This window comes from Bombina bombina, chromosome 9, assembly GCF_027579735.1.
Source record: "Bombina bombina isolate aBomBom1 chromosome 9, aBomBom1.pri, whole genome shotgun sequence".
NCBI lineage: Eukaryota > Metazoa > Chordata > Amphibia > Anura > Bombinatoridae > Bombina > Bombina bombina.
Window position 1 is genome coordinate 8,881,948 of NC_069507.1, and position 24,539 is coordinate 8,906,486.

Here is a 24,539-nt window from a genome sequence, read left to right on the forward strand (position 1 = left end):
GGAGCTATATGGACAGCTCTGCTGTGTGCTCTCTTTGCCACTTCCTGTAGGGAATGAGAATATCCCACAAGTAAAGGATGAATCCGTGGACTGGATACACCTTGCAAGAGAAAAAAAAGTATGTGCCAGATTTTATCTTGTCTAGCTGGATACAGCAAGGAAAAAAAAAATCTATTTTCAGCCGCTAAACGGGAGCATATAGGTGAAAATTGCTTCCTTTTCATTGAGGTCTCAATAGAAAAGTCTTGGAAGAGTAGGATCTTTGTTCCTCGGTATTGTAAAGGTTGTTGTTTCCTGTAGACTCTCAAAATTTCATTTTTTCCTTGGAAATTTAGAAACTTCGCTATGACTGGCCTCGGTCTCCTAACATTTGAAGTTGGTGGGTCCCTCTCTCTTCCCATCCTGTGTACTCTCTCAGTTATGAAGATGTTCTCCCCAGTATTTAAACCAAGCATCTCTGGGATAGAGTGTTCCACAAATTTCTTTAATTCCTGGAAAGACAAGGATTCAGGAATGCAGATTAGGCGTAGATTATTTCACCTTGTCCTATTTTCTAGGTCAATTTTGGTAAGCAAGAATAGATTTTGCTTTGTCAGGGTTTCCATCTGTAGTTGTAATATATTTTGAGCATCCTCACAGTTTGAGATCCTTTGTTCTGCTTCATTTATTCTTTCTGCATGATTCTTCAATTCCTCTAGAATTGTGCCCAATCTTATATTGATTTCTTCCAGTTTTGGGCCAATTAAAGCAGAGACTAAAGTTGCAATTTCTCCTGCATATGAGGTGTCCGGAATCCTGTCTTCTCTTAAGGATTTATTCGGGGAGCTGATTATAGTAGCAGATTTATTAGCTTTTTTCTCTGCTTGTTTCAACTTTGGTGACATTTTTGGTTGAGTGAGGTATTTATCCATATAGCTTAAGAATAAATACTGTCTCACTACTAGTTTTCTTACACTTGCTGTGTACTCAAGTGTGCAAAACTCTTGGTAAGTATCAGCCCCCCTGTAGGAAGTTTTATAGTTCCAGATAAATAAAGAAGGTACCAAATTAGGGTGGGGGACCTTGGGTGTTTATTAATTTTTCCAATACTTCCCCAGACTGTTAAATACCCCAAGCAGGGAAAGAAAAACAAAACACCCAGAGAGAAAAAAAAGGGCCAGTTGAGCCCAATTTTAAAAAAACAAACAAAGTTTCCAGCTCAACAGTCCTCAATATCAGGGGAGGGTAAGACAGGACAGGGGGGGAAGAAAAAAAAATTCTCCAAGACTCAGAGAGGAAAAAGTAAATAAACAGTTCCTACCTCCCCTTCTTTCACTTCTCCCTTCCTCTTGCTCCTAGCTTCCAATTTCTTTAGGCCTTTGTCTGGGTCTTGCCTCTTCTTTTAGAAAAAAGGGGGTTAAAGATGCTGCGCCTTACGGATGTTCTATTTCCCCTCCTAGAACACCAACATAAAGGCCTCAGCGTTGGTCAGCAGACAGGAATCCTGGCCACAAGACCCTTCTTGTGACGCTGTGTAAGGCAACTTGCGTGGTCACCCACAGCACAGCCTCTCTCCCACGGCACTCCCGAAGGTTAGCCCCAGTGCAGCCACCACTCCACCACACTGCTCCCTGGCCCCTCTCCGACGAGTGTCCGCAGTGATCTCTGGAATCACAGAGTCAGCATCGGACACAGCTTTTTTTCCAGCCGCTAGCAGATCCGCACCTGCGTCTGTGCTTGCGCTGTGCTCCGTTGCGTGCTGACGTACCAGCGTCACACCCCTACCCCATATATTTATGTGTTACTATGTGTATATACATATATATTTATGTGTTACTCTGTGTATATACATATATATTTATGTGTTAGTATGTGTATATACATATATATTTATGTGTTAGTATGTGTATATACATATATATTTATGTGTTACTATGTGTATATACATATATATTTATGTGTTACTATGTGTATATACATATATATTTATGTGTTACTATGTGTGTATACATATATATTTATATGTTACTATGTGTATATACATATATATTTATGTGTTAGTATGTGTCTATACATATATATTTATGTGTTAGTATGTGTCTATACATATATATTTATGTGTCAGTATGTGTCTATACATATATATTTATGTGTTACTATGTGTATATATACATATATATTTATGTGTTAGTATATGTATATACGTATATATTTGTTAGTATGTGTATATACATATACATTTATGTGTTAGTATGTGTATATACATATATATTTATGTGTTAGTATGTGTATATACATATATATTTATGTGTTACTATGTGTATATACATATATATTTATGTTACTATGTGTATATACATATTATGTGTTAGTATGTGTATATACATATATATTGTGTTTACATGTGTATATACATATATATTTATGTGTTTACATGTGTATATACATATATATTTATGTGTTGCTATGTGTATATACATATATATTTATGTGTTAATATGCGTATATACATATATATTTATGTGTTACTATGTGTATATAAATAAATATTTGTGTTACTATGTGTATATACAGATATATTTATGTGTTAGTATGTGTATATACATATATATTTATGTGTTACTATGTGTATATACATATATATTTATGTGTTACTATGTGTATATACATATATATTTTTGTGTTACTATGTGTATATACATATATATTTATGTGTTACTATTAGGGATGCACCGAAATTTCGGCCGCAGAAAGTTTCGGACGAAAATGGCATTTTTGGCTATTTCGGTTTTTTTGCCTGTTAGTTTGGGTAAAATTATTGTGTAGCATATTTCAAATTTGATGCTAGCCTAGAGCTGCTGTTTAAGTGTATTACTTCACTTACTGTTCTGCATATAATGAGTTTTCTAGGATTATACTTTATTTGGATAATTGGTAAAAAACAGAATTTATGTTTACCTGATAAATTACTTTCTCCAACGGTGTGTCCGGTCCACGGCGTCATCCTTACTTGTGGGATATTCTCCTCCCCAACAGGAAATGGCAAAGAGCCCAGCAAAGCTGGTCACATGATCCCTCCTAGGCTCCGCCTTCCCCAGTCATTCGACCGACGTAAAGGAGGAATATTTGCATAGGAGAAACCATATGATACCGTGGTGACTGTAGTTAAAGAAAATAAATTATCAGACCTGATTAAAAAACCAGGGCGGGCCGTGGACCGGACACACCGTTGGAGAAAGTAATTTATCAGGTAAACATAAATTCTGTTTTCTCCAACATAGGTGTGTCCGGTCCACGGCGTCATCCTTACTTGTGGGAACCAATACCAAAGCTTTAGGACACGGATGAAGGGAGGGAGCAAATCAGGTCACCTAGATGGAAGGCACCACGGCTTGCAAAACCTTTCTCCCAAAAATAGCCTCAGAAGAAGCAAAAGTATCAAACTTGTAAAATTTAGTAAAAGTGTGCAGTGAAGACCAAGTCGCTGCCTTACATATCTGATCAACAGAAGCCTCGTTCTTGAAGGCCCATGTGGAAGCCACAGCCCTAGTGGAATGAGCTGTGATTCTGTCAGGAGGCTGCCGTCCGGCAGTCTCGTAAGCCAATCTGATGATGCTTTTAATCCAAAAAGAGAGAGAGGTAGAAGTTGCTTTTTGACCTCTGCTTTTACCAGAATAAACAACAAACAAGGAAGATGTTTGTCTAAAATCCTTTGTAGCATCTAAGTAGAATTTTAGAGCACGAACAACATCCAAATTGTGCAACAAACGTTCCTTCTTTGAAACTGGATTCGGACACAAAGAAGGTACGACTATCTCCTGGTTAATGTTTTTGTTAGAAACAACTTTCGGAAGAAAACCAGGTTTAGTACGTAAAACCACCTTATCTGCATGGAACACCAGATAAGGAGGAGAACACTGCAGAGCAGATAATTCTGAAACTCTTCTAGCAGAAGAAATTGCAACCAAAAACAAAACTTTCCAAGATAATAACTTAATATCAACGGAATGTAAGGGTTCAAACGGAACCCCCTGAAGAACTGAAAGAACTAAATTGAGACTCCAAGGAGGAGTCAAAGGTTTGTAAACAGGCTTGATTCTAACCAGAGCCTGAACAAAGGCTTGAACATCTGGCACAGCTGCTAGCTTTTTGTGAAGTAGCACAGACAAGGCAGAAATCTGTCCCTTCAAGGAACTTGCAGATAATCCTTTCTCCAAACCTTCTTGAAGAAAGGATAGAATCTTAGGAATTTTTACCTTGTCCCAAGGGAATCCTTTAGATTCACACCAACAGATATATTTTTTCCATATTTTGTGGTAAATTTTTCTAGTTACAGGCTTTCTGGCCTGAACAAGAGTATCAATGACAGAATCTGAGAATCCTCGCTTTGATAAGATCAAGCGTTCAATCTCCAAGCAGTCAGTTGGAGTGAGACCAGATTCGGATGTTCGAACGGACCTTGAACAAGAAGGTCTCGTCTCAAAGGTAGCTTCCATGGTGGAGCCGATGACATATTCACCAGGTCTGCATACCAAGTCCTGCGTGGCCACGCAGGAGCTATCAAGATCACCGATGCCCTCTCCTGATTGATCCTGGCTACCAGCCTGGGGATGAGAGGAAACGGCGGGAATACATAAGCTAGTTTGAATGTCCAAGGTGCTACTAGTGCATCTACTAGAGTCGCCTTGGGATCCCTGGATCTGGACCCGTAGCACGGAACCTTGAAGTTCTGACGAGAGGCCATCAGATCCATGTCTGGAATGCCCCACAGTTGAGTAATTTGGGCAAAGATTTCCGGATGGAGTTCCCACTCCCCAGGATGAAATGTCTGACGACTCAGAAAATCCGCTTCCCAATTTTCCACTCCTGGGATGTGGATTGCAGACAGGTGGCAGGAGTGAGTCTCCGCCCATTGAATGATTTTGGTCACTTCTTCCATCGCCAGGGAACTCCTTGTTCCCCCCTGATGGTTGATGTATGCAACAGTTGTCATGTTGTCTGATTGAAACCGTATGAACTTGGCCTTTGCTAGCTGAGGCCAAGCCTTGAGAGCATTGAATATCGCTCTCAGTTCCAGAATATTTATCGGTAGAAGAGATTCTTCCCGAGACCAAAGACCCTGAGCTTTCAGGGGTCCCCAGACCGCGCCCCAGCCCACCAGACTGGCGTCGGTCGTGACAATGACCCACTCTGGTCTGCGGAAGCTCATCCCCTGTGACAGGTTGTCCAGGGACAGCCACCAACGGAGTGAATCTCTGGTCCTCTGATTTACTTGTATCGTCGGAGACAAGTCTGTATAGTCCCCATTCCACTGACTGAGCATGCACAGTTGTAATGGTCTTAGATGAATGCGCGCAAAAGGAACTATGTCCATTGCCGCTACCATCAAACCTATTACTTCCATGCACTGCGCTATGGAAGGAAGAGGAACAGAATGAAGCATTTGACAAGAGTTCAGAAGTTTTGTCTTTCTGGCCTCTGTCAGAAAAATCCTCATTTCTAAGGAGTCTATTATTGTTCCCAAGAAGGGAACCCTTGTTGACGGAGATAGAGAACTCTTTTCTACGTTCACTTTCCATCCGTGAGATCTGAGAAAGGCCAGGACAATGTCCGTGTGAGCCTTTGCTTGAGGAAGGGACGACGCTTGAATCAGAATGTCGTCCAAGTAAGGTACTACTGCAATGCCCCTTGGTCTTAGCACCGCTAGAAGGGACCCTAGTACCTTTGTGAAAATCCTTGGAGCAGTGGCTAATCCGAACGGAAGTGCCACAAACTGGAAATGCTTGTCCAGGAATGCGAACCTTAGGAACCGATGATGTTCCTTGTGGATAGGAATATGTAGATACGCATCCTTTAAATCCACAGTTGTCATGAATTGACCTTCCTGGATGGAAGGAAGAATTGTTCGAATGGTTTCCATTTTGAACGATGGAACCTTGAGAAACTTGTTTAGGATCTTGAGATCTAAGATTGGTCTGAACGTTCCCTCTTTTTTGGGAACTACGAACAGATTGGAGTAGAACCCCATCCCTTGTTCTGCTAATGGAACAGGATGAATCACTCCCATTTTTAACAGGTCTTCTACACAATGCAAGAATGCCTGTTTTTTTATGTGGTCTGAAGACAATTGAGACCTGTGGAACCTCCCCCTTGGGGGAAGCCCCTTGAATTCCAGAAGATAACCTTGGGAGACTATCTCTAGCGCCCAAGGATCCAGAACATCTCTTGCCCAAGCCTGAGCGAAGAGAGAGAGTCTGCCCCCCACCAGATCCGGTCCCGGATCGGGGGCCAACATCTCATGCTGTCTTGGTAGCAGTGGCAGGTTTCTTGGCCTGCTTTCCTTTGTTCCAGCCTTGCATTGGTCTCCAGGCTGGTTTGGCTTGAGAAGTATTACCCTCCTGCTTAGAGGACGTAGCACCTGGGGCTGGTCCGTTTCTGCGAAAGGGACGAAAATTAGGTTTATTTTTGGCCTTGAAAGACCTATCCTGAGGAAGGGCGTCCGCCACCCGCTTGGGTATAGGAAAAGCTTCGGGGGGCCCCGGGACCTCTAGGAACTTGTCCATTTTACATAGTTTCTCTGGGATGACCAAATTCTCACAATCATCCAGAGTGGATAACACCTCCTTAAGCAGAGCGCGGAGATGTTCCAACTTAAATTTAAATGTAATCACATCAGGTTCAGCTTGTTGAGAAATTTTCCCTGAATCTGAAATTTCTCCCTCAGACAAAACCTCCCTGGCCACTGGTGTAGGGGCCCTTCAGAAACAATATCATCAGCGTCCTCATGCTCTTCAGTATTTTCTAAAACAGAGCAGTCGCGCTTTCGCTGATAAGTGGGCATTTTGGCTAAAATGTTTTTGATAGAATTATCCATTACAGCCGTTAATTGTTGCATAGTAAGGAGTATTGGCGCGCTAGATGTACTAGGGGCCTCCTGTGTGGGCAAGACTGGTGTAGACGAAGGGGGGGATGATGCAGTACCATGCTTACTCCCCTCACTTGAGGAATCATCTTGGGCATCATTTTCTCTAAATTTTGTGTCACATAAATCACATCTATTTAAATGAGAAGGAACCTTGGCTTCCCCACATTCAGAACACAGTCAATCTGTTAAACAGGCATAAACTTGATAACAAAGTACAAAAAACGTTTTCAAATAAAACCGTTACTGTCACTTTAAATTTTAAACTGAACACACTTTATTACTGCAATTGCGAAAAAGTATGAAGGAATTGTTCAAAATTCACCAAAATTTCACCACAGTGTCTTAAAGCCTTAAAAGTATTGCACACCAAATTTGGAAGCTTTAACCCTTAAAATAACGGAACCGGAGCCGTTTTTATATTTAACCCCTTTACAGTCCCTGGTATCTGCTTTGCTGAGACCCAACCAAGCCCAAAGGGGAATACGATACCAAATGACGCCTTCAGAAAGTCTTTTCTATGTATCAGAGCTCCTCACACATGCATCTGCATGTCATGCTTCTCAAAAACAAGTGCGCAATACAGGCGCGAAAATGAGACTCTGCCTATGATTAGGGAAAGCCCCTAGAGAATAAGGTGTCCAATACAGTGCCTGCCGGTTATTTTACAAAATTCCCAAGATTAAAATAATTCCTCAAGGCTATGGAGTATAAATATGTTTATATATAAATCGATTTAGCCCAGAAAATGTCTACAGTCTTAAAAAGCCCTTGTGAAGCCCTTTTTTACTGTCTGTATTAAAAATGGCTTACCGGATCCCATAGGGAAAATGACAGCTTCCAGCATTACATCGTCTTGTTAGAATGTGTCATACCTCAAGCAGCAAAAGTCTGCTCACTGTTCCCCCAACTGAAGTTAATTCCTCTCAACAGTCCTGTGTGGAACAGCCATCGATTTTAGTAACGTTTGCTAAAATCATTTTCCTCTTACAAACAGAAATCTTCATCTCTTTTCTGTTTCAGAGTAAATAGTACATACCAGCACTATTTTAAAATAACAAACTCTTGATTGAATAATAAAAACTACAGTTAAACACTAAAAAACTCTAAGCCATCTCCGTGGAGATGTTGCCTGTACAACGGCAAAGAGAATGACTGGGGAAGGCGGAGCCTAGGAGGGATCATGTGACCAGCTTTGCTGGGCTCTTTGCCATTTCCTGTTGGGGAGGAGAATATCCCACAAGTAAGGATGACGCCGTGGACCGGACACACCTATGTTGGAGAAAAAACTGTTAAATATGATTATGTTGCATAGAACTAAATGAAGAATAATACAGTATATTGATATTTATAATTGTTTTAAGTAGGGATGCACCAAAATTTTGGTCGCAGAAACATTTTGGTCGAAAATGGCATTTTTTTTGCCTGTTTTTTTTTTCTTGGTAAAATTATTGTGTAGCATATTATTGTTTTAAAATATTTTTGTCCAATTTTAGTGTGTTACTTTCAATAAAAGTGTGGGCTTTTTTTATTGGCTCTAATTATGCAACAAAAAAAAAACGGAAAAAAAAAAATAATTTGAAAAAATACATTTTCGGTATCAGTTTCGGTTTTCGGCCAAGAGCATCCCGGATTTTCGTATTCGGTCCAGAATTTCCATTTCGGTGCATCACTAGTTACAATGTGTATATACATATATATTTGTGTTACTATGTGTATATACATATATATTTATGTGTTACCATGTGTATATACATATATATTTGTGTTACTATGTGTATATACAGATATATTTATGTGTTAATATGTGTATATACAGATATATTTATGTGTTACTATGTGTATATACATATATATTTATGTGTTAGTATGTGTATATATATATATATATATATATATTTATGTGTTACTATGTGTATATACATATATATTTAGGTGTCATTATGTGTATATACATATATATTTATGTGTTACTATGTGTATATATATATTTATGTGTTAATATGTGTATATACATATATATTTATGTGTTAATATGTGTATATACATATGTGTTTATATGTGTATATACATATATATTTACGTGTTACTCTGTGTATATACATATATATTTATGTTACTATGTGTATATACATATATATTTGTGTTACTATGTATATACATATATATTTATGTGTTACTATGTGTATATACATATATATTTATGTGTTACTATGTGTATATACATATATATTTATGTGTTTACATGTGTATATACATATATATTTATGTGTTACTATGTGTATATACATATATATTTGTGTTGCTATGTGTATATACATATATATATGTGTTAATATGTGTATATACATATATATTTATGTGTTGCTATGTGTATATACATATATATTTGTGTTACTATGTGTATATACATATATATTTATGTGTTACTATGTGTATATACATATATATTTATGTGTTACTATGTGTATATACAGATATATTTATGTGTTACTATGTGTATATACATATATATTTATGTGTTACTATGTGTATATACATATATATTTGTGTTGCTATGTGTATATACATATATATATGTGTTAATATGTGTATATACATATATATTTATGTGTTGCTATGTGTATATACATATATATTTGTGTTACTATGTGTATATACATATATATTTATGTGTTACTATGTGTATATACATATATATTTGTGTTACTATGTGTATATACATATATATTTGTGTTACTATGTGTATATACATATATATTTGTGTTACTATGTGTATATACATATATATTTGTGTTACTATGTGTATATACATATATATTTGTGTTACTATGTGTATATACATATATATTTATGTGTTACTCTGTGTATATACCAAAATGGTACATGGTCTAAAAAATAAAACTTACCAGAACAGGCTCAATGACCTAAATATGTATAGCTTAGAGGAGAGAAGGGAAAGAGGTGATATGATAGCAACTTTCAAGTACATTAAAGGGTTTAGTAAAACTGAGGCTGTGGGTATTTTACATAAAATGGAAAATTCAAGAACAAGGGGTCATGAGCTCAAGCTAAAGGGTAGTAGATTCAGGAGTAATTTGAGGAAGCACTTCTTTACAGAAAGAGTGATTGGTTTATGGAATAAACTTCCTCAAGAGGTAGTAGCAACAAACACTGTGGGGGACTTTAAAAATGCATGGGACAAGCATAGGGCTATCCTACGAACTAGATAAGTTTATACTGTTAGGTAAGGTCGGGCAGACTTGCTGGGCCTATGGCTCTTATCTGCCGTCAATATCTATGTTTCTATATATATTTGTGTTACTATGTGTATATACATATATATGTATGTGTTACTATGTGTATATACATATATATTTATGTGTTAGTATGTGTATATATATATATTTATGTGTTAGTATGTGTATATATATATATATATATATATATATATATTTATGTGTTACTATGTGTATATACATATATATTTACGTGTTATGTGTATATAAATATATATTTATGTGTTAATATGTGTATATATATATATATTTATGTGTTAGTATGTGTATATATATGTATATATATATATTTATGTGTTACTATGTGTATATACATATATATTTATGTGTTAGTATGTGTATATATATATATATATATGTGTTAGTATGTGTATATATATATATATTTATGTGTTACTATGTGTATATACATATATATTTACGTGTTATGTGTATATACATATATATTTATGTGTTACTATGTGTATATACATATACGTACAATGAAAGACAATAGAATCCCGCCTCTAATCAAAAATAATATATCTTCTTTATTGCTTCCACATCAAGGAGAAAAGTCCTGGGTCCCATTGTTTTTCATTTTGTATACTGAGATTGGAAGTCCCTGATGAATCTGTGCCCCCCGGTGGATGGGTGCTGTCTCCATTGATTAAAAAAGTATATATATTTTAAAAGTAGACAACTCAAGGTATTGATCTATAAATAAAAACAAGGCAAAACAATAACTATTTTCCCAAACTGTGTATTTCTCAATTTAATTATTGACACACAACCTGTGCAGTCATTAAACAAATGGTCCTAAAAGATTCTTTATGATCTCCTGTGTTAAGGAATACCAGACATGTCACATTATATTACCTCACTGTGTGCCATTACTATACTTTCCTCACATTATATCCCCTCACTGTGACATTACTATACTTTCCTCACATTATATCCCCTCACTGTGTGACATTACTATACTTTCCTCACATTATATCCCCTCACTGTGTGCCCATTACTATACTTTCCTCACATTATATCCCCTCACTGTGACATTACTATACTTTCCTCACATTATATCCCCTCACTGTGTGCCCATTACTATACTTTCCTCACATTATATCCCCTCACTGTGACATTACTATACTTTCCTCACATTACATCCCCTCACTGTGACATTACTATACTTTCCTCACATTATATCCCCTCACTGTGTGCCCATTACTATACTTTCCTCACATTATATCCCATCACTGTGACATTACTATACTTTCCTCACATTACATCCCCTCACTGTGACATTAATATACTTTCCTCACATTATATCCCCTCACTGTGACATTACTATACTTTCCTCACATTATATCCCCTCACTGTGACATTACTATACTTTCCTCACATTATATCCCCTCACTGTGACATTACTATACTTTCCTCACATTACATCCCCTCACTGTGACATTACTATACTTTTCTCACATTATATCACCTCACCGTGTGACATTACTATACTTTCCTCACTTTATATCCCCTCACTGTATGACATTACTATACTTTCCTCACATTATATCCCCTCACTGTGACATTACTATACTTTCCTCACATTATATCACCTCACTGTGTGCCATTACTATACTTTCCTCACATTATATCCCCTCACTGTGACATTACTATACTTTCCTCACATTATATCCCCTCACTGTGACATTACTATACTTTCCTCACATTATATCCCCTCACTGTGTGACATTACTATACTTTCCTCACATTATATCCCCTCACTGTGACATTACTATACTTTCCTCACATTATATCCCCTCACTGTGTGACATTACTATACTTTCCTCACATTATAAGCCCTCACTGTGTGACATTACTATACTTTCCTCACATTATATCACCTCACTGTGTGTCATTAATATACTTTCCCTACATTATGTTACCTTACTGTATGCCATTACTATAATTTCCTCACATTATATCACCTCACTGTGTGACATTACTATACTTTCCTCACATTATATCCCCTCACTGTGTGACATTACTATACTTTCCTCACATTATATCCCCTCACTGTGTGACATTACTATACTTTCTTCACATTATATCACTTCACTGTGTGACATTACTATACTTTTCTCAAATTATATACCCTCAATGTGACATGACTATACTTTCCTCACATTATATCCCCTCAGTGTGACATTACTATACTTTCCTCACATTATATCCCATCACTGTGACATTACTATACTTTCATCACATTATATCCCATCACTGTGACATTACTATACTTTCATCACATTATATCCCCTCAATGTGACATCACTATACTTTCCTCACTGTATATACCTTCACTGTAACATTACTATACTTTCCTCACATTATATCCCCTCACTGTGTGGCATTACTATACTTTCCTCACATTATATCCCCTCACTGTGTGACATTACTATACTTTCCTCACATTATATCCCCTCACTGTGTGACATTACTATACTTTCCTCACATTATGTCACCTCACTGTGTGCCACTACTATACTTTGCTCGCATTATATCCCCTCACTGTGACATTACTATACTTTCCTCACATTATATCCCCTCACTGTGTGTCATTACTATACTTTCCTCACATTATAACCCCTCACTGTGTGACATTACTATACTTTCATCACATTATATCACCTCACTGTGTGTCATTAATATACTTTCCTCACATTATGTTACCTCACTGTGTGACATTACTATACTTTCATCACATTATATCACCTCACTGTGTGTCATTAATATACTTTCCTCACATTATGTTACCTCACTGTGTGACATTACTATACTTTCCTCACATTATATCACCTCACTGTGTGTCATTAATATACTTTCCTCACATTATGTTACCTTACTGTATGCCATTACTATAATTTCCTCACATTATATCACCTCACTGTGTGACATTACTATACTTTCCTCACATTATATCCCCTCACTGTGTGACATTACTATACTTTCCTCACATTATATCCCCTCACTGTGTGACATTACTATACTTTGCTCGCATTATATCCCCTCACTGTGTGACATTACTATACTTTCCTCACATTATATCACCTCACTGTGTGCCATTACTATACTTTCCTCACATTATATCCCCTCACTGTGTGACATTACTATACTTTCCTCACATTATATCACCTCACTGTGTGCCATTACTATACTTTCCTCACATTATATCACCTCACTGTGTGACATTACTATACTTTTCTCAAATTATATCCCCTCAATATGACATGACTATACTTTCCTCACATTATATCCCCTCAGTATGACATGACTATACTTTCCTCACATTATATCCCCTCACTGTGACATTACTATACTTTCCTCACATTATATCCCATCACTGTGACATTACTATACTTTCCTCACATTATATCCCCTCAATGTGACATTACTATACTTTCCTCACATTATATCCCCTCACTGTGACATTACTATACTTTCCTCACATTATATCCCCTCACTGTGACATTACTATACTTTCCTCACATTATATCCCCTCACTGTGACATTACTATACTTTCCTCACATTACATCCCCTCACTGTGACATTACTATACTTTCCTCACATTATATCCCCTCACTGTGACATTACTATACTTTCCTCACATTATATCCCATCACTGTGACATTACTATACTTTCCTCACATTATATCCCCTCAATGTGACATTACTATACTTTCCTCACATTATATCCCCTCACTGTGACATTACTATACTTTCCTCACATTATATCCCCTCACTGTGACATTACTATACTTTCCTCACATTATATCCCCTCACTGTGACATTACTATACTTTCCTCACATTACATCCCCTCACTGTGACATTACTATACTTTCCTCACATTATATCCCATCACTGTGACATTACTATACTTTCCTCACATTATATCCCCTCAATGTGACATTACTATACTTTCCTCACATTATATCCCATCACTGTGACATTACTATACTTTCCTCACATTATATCCCCTCACTGTGACATTACTATACTTTCCTTACATTACATCCCCTCACTGTGTGACATTACTATACTCCCCTCACATTATTTCACCTCACTGTGTGACATTACTATACTTTCCTCACATTATATCACCTCACTGTGTGACATTACTATACTTTCCTCACATTATATCCCCTCACTGTGACATTACTATACTTTCCTCACATTATATCCCCTCACTGTGACATTACTATACTTTCCTCACATTATATCACCTCACTGTGTGACATTAATATACTTTCCTCACATTATATCACCTCACTGTGTGACATTAATATACTTTCCTCACATTATATCACCTCACTGTGTGACATTAATATACTTTCCTCACATTATATCCCCTCACTGTGACATTACTATACTTTCCTCACATTATATCCCCTCACTGTGACATTACTATACTTTCCTCACATTATATCCCCTCACTGTGACATTACTATACTTTCCTCACATTATATCACCTCACTGTGTGACATTAATATACTTTCCTCACATTATATCACCTCACTGTGTGACATTAATATACTTTCCTCACATTATATCCCCTCACTGTGACATTACTATACTTTCCTCACATTATATCCCCTCACTGTGTGCCATTACTATACTTTCCTCACATTATATCCCCTCACTGTGACATTACTATACTTTCCTCACATTACATCCCCTAACTGTGTGACATTACTATACTTTCCTCACATTACATCCCCTAACTGTGTGACATTACTATACTTTCCTCACATTATATCACCTCACTGTGTGACATTACTATACTTTTCTCAAATTATATCCCCTCAATATGACATGACTATACTTTCCTCACATTATATCCCCTCAGTATGACATGACTATACTTTCCTCACATTATATCCCCTCACTGTGACATTACTATACTTTCCTCACATTATATCCCATCAGTGTGACATTACTATACTTTCCTCACATTATATCCCCTCAATGTGACATTACTATACTTTCCTCACATTATATCCCCTCACTGTGACATTACTATACTTTCCTCACATTATATCCCCTCACTGTGACATTACTATACTTTCCTCACATTATATCCCCTCACTGTGACATTACTATACTTTCCTCACATTACATCCCCTCACTGTGACATTACTATACTTTCCTCACATTATATCCCCTCACTGTGACATTACTATACTTTCCTCACATTATATCCCATCACTGTGACATTACTATACTTTCCTCACATTATATCCCCTCAATGTGACATTACTATACTTTCCTCACATTATATCCCCTCACTGTGACATTACTATACTTTCCTCACATTATATCCCCTCACTGTGACATTACTATACTTTCCTCACATTATATCCCCTCACTGTGACATTACTATACTTTCCTCACATTACATCCCCTCACTGTGACATTACTATACTTTCCTCACATTATATCCCATCACTGTGACATTACTATACTTTCCTCACATTATATCCCCTCAATGTGACATTACTATACTTTCCTCACATTATATCCCATCACTGTGACATTACTATACTTTCCTCACATTATATCCCCTCACTGTGACATTACTATACTTTCCTCACATTATATCCCCTCACTGTGACATTACTATACTTTCCTCACATTACATCCCCTCACTGTGTGACATTACTATACTCCCCTCACATTATTTCACCTCACTGTGTGACATTACTATACTTTCCTCACATTATATCACCTCACTGTGTGACATTACTATACTTTCCTCACATTATATCCCCTCACTGTGACATTACTATACTTTCCTCACATTATATCCCCTCACTGTGACATTACTATACTTTCCTCACATTATATCACCTCACTGTGTGACATTAATATACTTTCCTCACATTATATCACCTCACTGTGTGACATTAATATACTTTCCTCACATTATATCACCTCACTGTGTGACATTAATATACTTTCCTCACATTATATCCCCTCACTGTGACATTACTATACTTTCCTCACATTATATCCCCTCACTGTGACATTACTATACTTTCCTCACATTATATCCCCTCACTGTGACATTACTATACTTTCCTCACATTATATCACCTCACTGTGTGACATTAATATACTTTCCTCACATTATATCACCTCACTGTGTGACATTAATATACTTTCCTCACATTATATCCCCTCACTGTGACATTACTATACTTTCCTCACATTATATCCCCTCACTGTGTGCCATTACTATACTTTCCTCACATTATATCCCCTCACTGTGATATTACTATACTTTCCTCACATTACATCCCCTAACTGTGTGACATTACTATACTTTCCTCACATTATATCCCCTCACTGTGACATTACTATACTTTCCTCACATTATATCCCCTAACTGTGTGCCATTACTATACTTTCCTCACATTATATCCCCTCACTGTGACATTACTATACTTTCCTCACATTATATCCCCTCACTGTGACATTACTATACTTTCCTCACATTACATCCCCTCACTGTGTGACATTACTATACTTTCCTCACATTATATCCCCTCACTGTGTGACATTACTATACTTTCCTCACATTATATCACCTCACTGTGTGACATTAATATACTTTCCTCACATTATGTTACCTTACTGTATGCCATTACTATAATTTCCTCACATTATATCACCTCACTGTGTGACATTACTATAATTTCCTCACATTATATCACCTCACTGTGTGACATTACTATACTTTCCTCACATTATATCCCCTCACCGTGTGACATTACTATACTTTCCTAACATTATATCCCCTCACTGTGACATTACTATACTTTCCTCACATTATATCACCTCACTGTGTGACATTAATATACTTTCCTCACATTATATCCCCTCACTGTGTACCCATTACTATACTTTCCTCACATTATATCCCCTCACTGTGACATTACTATACTTTCCTCACATTATATCCCCTCACTGTGTGACATTACTATACTTTCCTCACATTATATCCCCTCACTGTGACATTACTATACTTTCCTCACATTATATCCCCTCACTGTGTGACATTACTATACTTTCCTCACATTATATCACCTCACTGTGACATTACTATACTTTCCTCACATTATATCCCCTCACTGTGACATTACTATACTTTCCTCACATTATATCCCCTCACTGTGTGACATTAATATACTTTCCTCACATTATATCCCCTCACTGTGTGACATTAATATACTTTCCTCACATTATATCCCCTCACTGTGACATTACTATACTTTCCTCACATTATATCCCCTCACTGTGTGACATTAATATACTTTCCTCACATTATATCCCCTCACTGTGACATTACTATACTTTCCTCACATTATATCCCCTCACTGTGACATTACTATACTTCCCTCACATTATATCCCCTCACTGTGTGACATTACTATACTTTCCTCACATGATATCCCCTCACTGTGACATTACTATACTTTCCTCACATTATATCCCCTCACTGTGACATTACTATACTTTCCTCACATTATATCCCCTCACTGTGACATTACTATACTTTCCTCACATTATATCCCCTCACTGTGACATTACTATACTTTCCTCACATTATATCCCCTCACTGTGACATTACTATACTTTCCTCACATTATATCCCCTCACTGTGACATTACTATACTTTCCTCACATTATATCCCCTCACTGTTTGCCCATTACTATACTTTCCTCACATTATATCCCCTCACTGTGACATTACTATACTTCCCTCACATTATATCCCCTCACTGTGTGACATTACTATACTTTCCTCACATGATATCCCCTCACTGTGACATTACTATACTTTCCTCACATTATATCCCCTCACTGTGACATTACTATACTTTCCTCACATTATATCCCCTCACTGTGACATTACTATACTTTCCTCACATTATATCCCCTCACTGTGACATTACTATACTTTCCTCACATTATATCCCCTCACTGTGACATTACTATACTTTCCTCACATTATATCCCCTCACTGTGACATTACTATACTTTCCTCACATTATATCCCCTCACTGTTTGCCCATTACTATACTTTCCTCACATTATATCCCCTCACTGTGACATTACTATACTTTCCTCACATTATATCACCTCACTGTGTAATATTACTATACTATCCTCACATTATATTACCTCACTGTGTGACATTACTATACTTTCCTCACATTATATCCCCTCACTGTGACATTACTATACTTTCCTCACATTATATCACCTCACTGTGTAATATTACTATACTATCCTCACATTATATTACCTCACTGTGTGACATTACTATACTTTCCTCACATTATATCCCCTCACTGTGTGACATTAATATACTTTCCTCACATTATATCCCCTCACTGTGACATTACTATACTTTCCTCACATTATATCACCTCACTGTGTGACATTACTATACTATCCTCACATTATATCCCCTCACTGTGTAATATTACTATACTATCCTCACATTATATCACCTCACTGTGTGACATTACTATACTATCCTCACATTATATCACCTCACTGTGTAATATTACTATACTATCCTCACATTATATTACCTCACTGTGTGACATTACTATACTTTCCTCACATTATATCCCCTCACTGTGACATTACTATACTTTCCTCACATTATATCACCTCACTGTGTGACATTACTATACTTTCCTCACATTATATCACCTCACTGTGTAATATTACTATACTATCCTCACATTATATCCCCTCAGTGTGTGACATTACTATACTTTCCTAAGACATCACCTCACCGTGTGCCAGCGCTAATTTTCTTACAAATGAAATGATTAATGTGATCTTCACGTTTATCTCCCGTATTCACCGATAAAAATGTTGGTGTAACTATGTTTGCAACCAATCACAGTGTACGCAGACAAATTCAGCCAATCAAGGAACAGCACAGTGTTGAAGCCCCGCCTCCTAAGGAATAGTCAGCTGAACAGACGAATAAAACGTAAGTGAAGTAAGGGCGGAAGCTTTGGTCCGAATATAGAACATCTCGCGGCGTTTGGTCAGTGGGTTGTTTCCGAACTACATGAAGGGGCGTGGTGTTAGTGTGGTGTTCCGCAATGGGCGTGGCTTGTACTCCCGCCAATCAGTGGGCGGGGTTGTATAATATAATTATAATAGTAGGTGTGGTTTTCCTGGCGGGAGAGCGTTCTGTCTAGTTTGGCGCGAAATTTGTGAGTTAACGGAACCGTGAGTGTTTTATCTGGTCCTCACGTTATGCCTGTCAGCGAGCCCGGTACCCTGCCCGGTAGGTCCCCGTGTGCTGGGACTTGTGGTATGTCATGATGGCACACGGCGTGTAGTACACATGTATTGTTATGTAAGGCTGGCACACACATGTAGTGTTAGGTAAGGCTGGCACACACATGTAGTGTTAGGTAAGGCTGGCACACACATGTAGTGTTAGGTAAGGCTGGCACACACATGTAGTGTTAGGTAAGGCTGGCACACACATGTAGTGTTAGGTAAGGCTGGCACACACATGTAGTGTTAGGTAAGGCTGGCACACACATGTATTGTTATGTAAGGCTGGCACACACATGTATTGTTATGTAAGGCTGGCACACACATGTATTGTTATGTAAGGCTGGCACACACATGTATTGTTAGGTAAGGCTGGCACACACATGTATTGTTATGTAAGGCTGGCACACACATGTATTGTTAGGTAAGGCTGGCACACACATGTATTGTTAGGTAAGGCTGGCACACACATGTATTGTTAGGTAAGGCTGGCACACACACATGTATTGTTAGGTAAGGCTGGCACACACACATGTATTGTTAGGTAAGGCTGGCACACACACATGTATTGTTAGGTAAGGCTGGCACACACACATGTATTGTTAGGTAAGGCTGGCACACACACATGTATTGTTAGGTAAGGCTGGCACACACACATGTATTGTTAGGTAAGGCTGGCACACACACATGTATTGTTAGGTAAGGCTGGCACACACACATGTATTGTTAGGTAAGGCTGGCACACACACATGTATTGTTAGGTAAGGCTGGCACACACACATGTATTGTTAGGTAAGGCTGGCACACACACATGTATTGTTAGGTAAGGCTGGCACACACACATGTATTGTTAGGTAAGGCTGGCACACACACATGTAGTGTTAGGTAAGGCTGGCACACACACATGTAGTGTTAGGTAAGGCTGGCACACACACATGTAGTGTTAGGTAAGGCTGGCACACACACATGTAGTGTTAGGTAAGGCTGGCACACACACATGTAGTGTTAGGTAAGGCTGGCACACACACATGTAGTGTTAGGTAAGGCTGGCACACACACATGTAGTGTTAGGTAAGGCTGGCACACACACATGTAGTGTTAGGTAAGGCTGGCACACACACATGTAGTGTTAGGTAAGGCTGGCACACACACATGTAGTGTTAGGTAAGGCTGGCACACACACATGTAGTGTTAGGTAAGGCTGGCACACACACATGTAGTGTTAGGTAAGGCTGGCACACACACATGTAGTGTTAGGTAAGGCTGGCACACACACATGTAGTGTTAGGTAAGGCTGGCACACACACATGTAGTGTTAGGTAAGGCTGGCACACACACATGTAGTGTTAGGTAAGGCTGGCACACACACATGTAGTGTTGGGTAAGGCTGGCACACACACATGTAGTGTTGGGTAAGGCTGGCACACACACATGTAGTGTTAGGTAAGGCTGGCACACACACATGTAGTGTTGGGTAAGGCTGGCACACACACATGTAGTGTTGGGTAAGGCTGGCACACACACATGTAGTGTTGGGTAAGGCTGGCACACACACATGTAGTGTTAGGGAAGGCTGGCACACACACATGTAGTGTTAGGGAAGGCTGGCACACACACATGTAGTGTTAGGGAAGGCTGGCACACACACATGTAGTGTTAGGGAAGGCTGGCACACACACATGTAGTGTTAGGGAAGGCTGGCACACACACATGTAGTGTTAGGGAAGGCTGGCACACACACATGTAGTGTTAGGGAAGGCTGGCACACACACATGTAGTGTTAGGGAAGGCTGGCACACACACATGTAGTGTTAGGGAAGGCTGGCACACACACATGTAGTGTTAGGGAAGGCTGGCACACACACATGTAGTGTTAGGGAAGGCTGGCACACACACATGTAGTGTTAGGGAAGGCTGGCACACACACATGTAGTGTTAGGGAAGGCTGGCACACGCACCTTTTTTTATGGCAATTTGAAGCATGCTGTATTATGTGCGTCTACACACACCTTGATACACACACGTAATGTTATGTACGACTGTCACACACCCGGAGACACGTATTATGTAAGGCTGGCACAGTGGCACATTATTAAATCTTGTTAAGCACACAGTCTTACCTTTACTTTCAGTGTTATGATTTGGAAATAATTGAATTGATATGTGGGCATATTAATCTGGTTTCTTTGCAGAGTCACCTAAAGTTGAGATGGACTCGCTACAGGATAATGGGTTCATAACAACGTCCATGTTGAAAGAGGAAGAAAAGCTAGAAAAGGCTGCTGAGGTTGAAGAGCGGAAGATGATGGAAAAGGTAGTTATATCTCTCTTTTGAACAGATGTGTCTGAAGACTCTGAACGACTTTAAGGGATACTAAACCCAATTTTTCTTTCTTTAATGATTCAGATTTAGTAGCAATTTTAAGCAACTCTAATTTACTCCTGTCAATTTTTATTTGTTCTCTTGCTATCTTTGTTTAAAAAGTAGGAATTTAAAGCTTAGGAGCCAGCCTATGTTATGTTCAGCACCATGGATAGCGCTTGCTTATTGGTGGATACAGTTGGCAAACCAATAAGCAAGCATAACCCAGGTTCTCAACCAAAAATGGGCCTGCTCTTAAGCTTTACATTCCTGCTTTTTAAATAAAGAGAGCCAGAGAACAAAGAAAATGTGATAATCGAAGTAAATTAGTAAGTTGTTTAAGATTGCATGTTCTATCTGAATCAAAGAGAAAAATTGAGTTTAGTGTCCCTTTAACGGCTGAGCTGTGTGGATTTTTTCATTGCTTCTTGCCCTGCTGTAGGCTTTTTTTTTTTTTATTGAGAAACACACACGATTGTTTTCAGTAGATCTAGCAGATTAAAATTATACAATTTTATGCATATTATGTCATGTACAAACAAAATGTGTGAATGTATTTTCATATTTTATAATAAAAAAACACAATGTTAAAAGGGGTTATGGCTTCCTTGCATTGAAAACTTTTCCACCCGTGAGTGCAAAATGAAGCATAAACCTTGTTCCCCAGAGTCTAATTCCAATGATGGGGTTTCCTTGCATTTTTCTGATGACTCCTTGTCTAGTTCGGAGGGTGAACTTTCATCCGCAGATTCTCATGGGAAGTCAGAGGATGAGGATATTACCTTTTCAATTTTACATGGAACACCTCGGGTATTTGCTTAATGAGGTACTTAAGATTTTAGGATTTGCGAGTCTAAGCCTGCTGTGGATAAGCCAGTGCAGAAAATAGACCTTATTTTCAAACCCAAGGCTAGTTTTTCCTGTCCCCTCCTTGTTAACAGACATAATTTCCAAGGAGTGGAAGAAGCCTGGGGTTCCTTTCTCTCAATAGCCTTCATTTAAGAAGTTATTTGCTGTCCTTGATGCTCAATTGGAGTTATGGAATACTGTTCCTTAGTTAGATTGCCATCTCTACTTTAGCTAAAAGAACCACCACTCTGCTGGAGTATGGCACTTGCTTCAAGGACGCTATGGATAGGAAACTAAGGATGTGAGGGTCTTTGTTCATGGACTGCTTTTCCAACCGGCAGTAAACATTGCTGCTGTGGCAGGAGCTGCTGCCTTTTCGGCGTGACTCTTTATCGGGGTTGATTTTGTTTGAATCTCCCTTGGAGAAGATCCAGGATAGTATACAGGCTCTCAAGACTGCTAATTCCTTCCTTCAGTTTGTAACACAATCAAATTGTGCGCATCACTGGCAAAAATACCAACCTTATGGTATTAGGAGGGATCTAGGGTTGAAATCTTGGTCTGCTGACATGGTTTTGAAATCTATACTTCACCCGGGGGAGAATGGTTTTCCTCCCCCAGGATAAGGGTAGGACCATGGATCATTTTCGATCCTTCCGTTAGAATAAATTGCAAAGAAACTATTTAACCAAAAGTAGTAGTCCAGTGGTACCTGGAAACTGAACGGTTTGGAACAAGAAGCAAGCCAGAAAGTCAACTTCTGACTAAGTTTAAATGAAGAGGCAGCCAACAATCAGTCTGCTCCGGAAGTGGGCAGGCTAAATCTGTTTCAGGCAGTCTGGGACAGTTCTATCCATGGCCCTTGGGTTCAAGAAATCAATTCCCAGGGTTACTGAATAGGTTTCTGCTCTTGACACCCGAGAGGCAGATGTCTCTTGTCCCCTGTATCAAAAAAACCTCAAAAGGGTGGCCTTTCTTCAATGCGTCTCAGATCTTCAGACAATGGGGGTGATCATCCCAATTCTTCCAGATCAGTTGGGTATGGGTTTTTACTTAAATCTGATCATAGTTCCCCAAAAAGGAAGGAACTTTTTGCTCTATACTAGATCTAAAATATCTGAAAGTGTTATTCAGGGTGCCCTCTTTCAATATGGAAACAATCAGATCCATTCTTCCTCTTGTTCTGCAGGTTCAGTTCATGACTACGGTGGATCTAAAAGATGCCTACCTTCACATTCCAATTCACAGGTTTAAGTATCTAAGATTTGCCTTTCTGGGCAAGCATTTCCAGTTCACGGCTCTCCCTTTTAGAATTGGCTACAGCTCCAAGACTTTTTACAAAGTTTTGGGCGCTCTTCTAGCACCAGTCAGGTTGCAAGGCATTTCTGTGGCACCTTACTTGGACGCTATATTGGTTCAAGCTCCAGCTTTTCAATTAGCAAGCTCCTCACACAGTGAAATTACTTTAAGATTCATGGTTGGAAGGTAAATCTAGAAAATTATATAGTCTTGCATGAGTGAGTTTTTTGTGAGTAATCATAGATTCCATGGTTATGAATATCTTTCTCACAGACCAGTGCAAGATCGAGCTCCAATTTGCATGTCAGAACCTTCAGGCAAACCTGCCCCTTTTGTTTGCTCAGTGTATGGAGGTAGGTGTGACTCATAGTAGCAGTGTTGGATACAATGCAGTTTTTTCGCTTTTATTGGCGACCAACAGTTATGCATGCTAAACTAATGGAATGGAGACTAAGATTTGACTCCATTGATATATCTAA

The 24,539-nt window shown here is 38.4% G+C and overlaps 1 protein-coding gene across 6 annotated transcripts in view; it reads left to right on the plus strand.

Annotated features, from left to right (window-relative positions):
• HELLS (helicase, lymphoid specific) overlaps positions 1 to 24,539 on the plus strand; it is a 267,233-nt gene that overhangs the window by 37,295 nt on the left and 205,399 nt on the right. Inside the window, exons 1-2 of one of the 6 annotated variants that reach the window (XM_053691867.1) lie at positions 19,233 to 19,251; positions 21,743 to 21,864. In XM_053691867.1, the coding sequence (XP_053547842.1) occupies positions 21,760 to 21,864 (105 nt within the window). In that variant the 5' untranslated portion in view covers positions 19,233 to 19,251; positions 21,743 to 21,759. Of the gene's footprint in view, positions 1 to 19,232; positions 19,252 to 19,415; positions 19,582 to 21,742; positions 21,865 to 24,539 lie in introns of those variants that run through there. The other 5 variants (XM_053691863.1, XM_053691862.1, XM_053691866.1 and 2 more) reach the window with 5 other exon arrangements.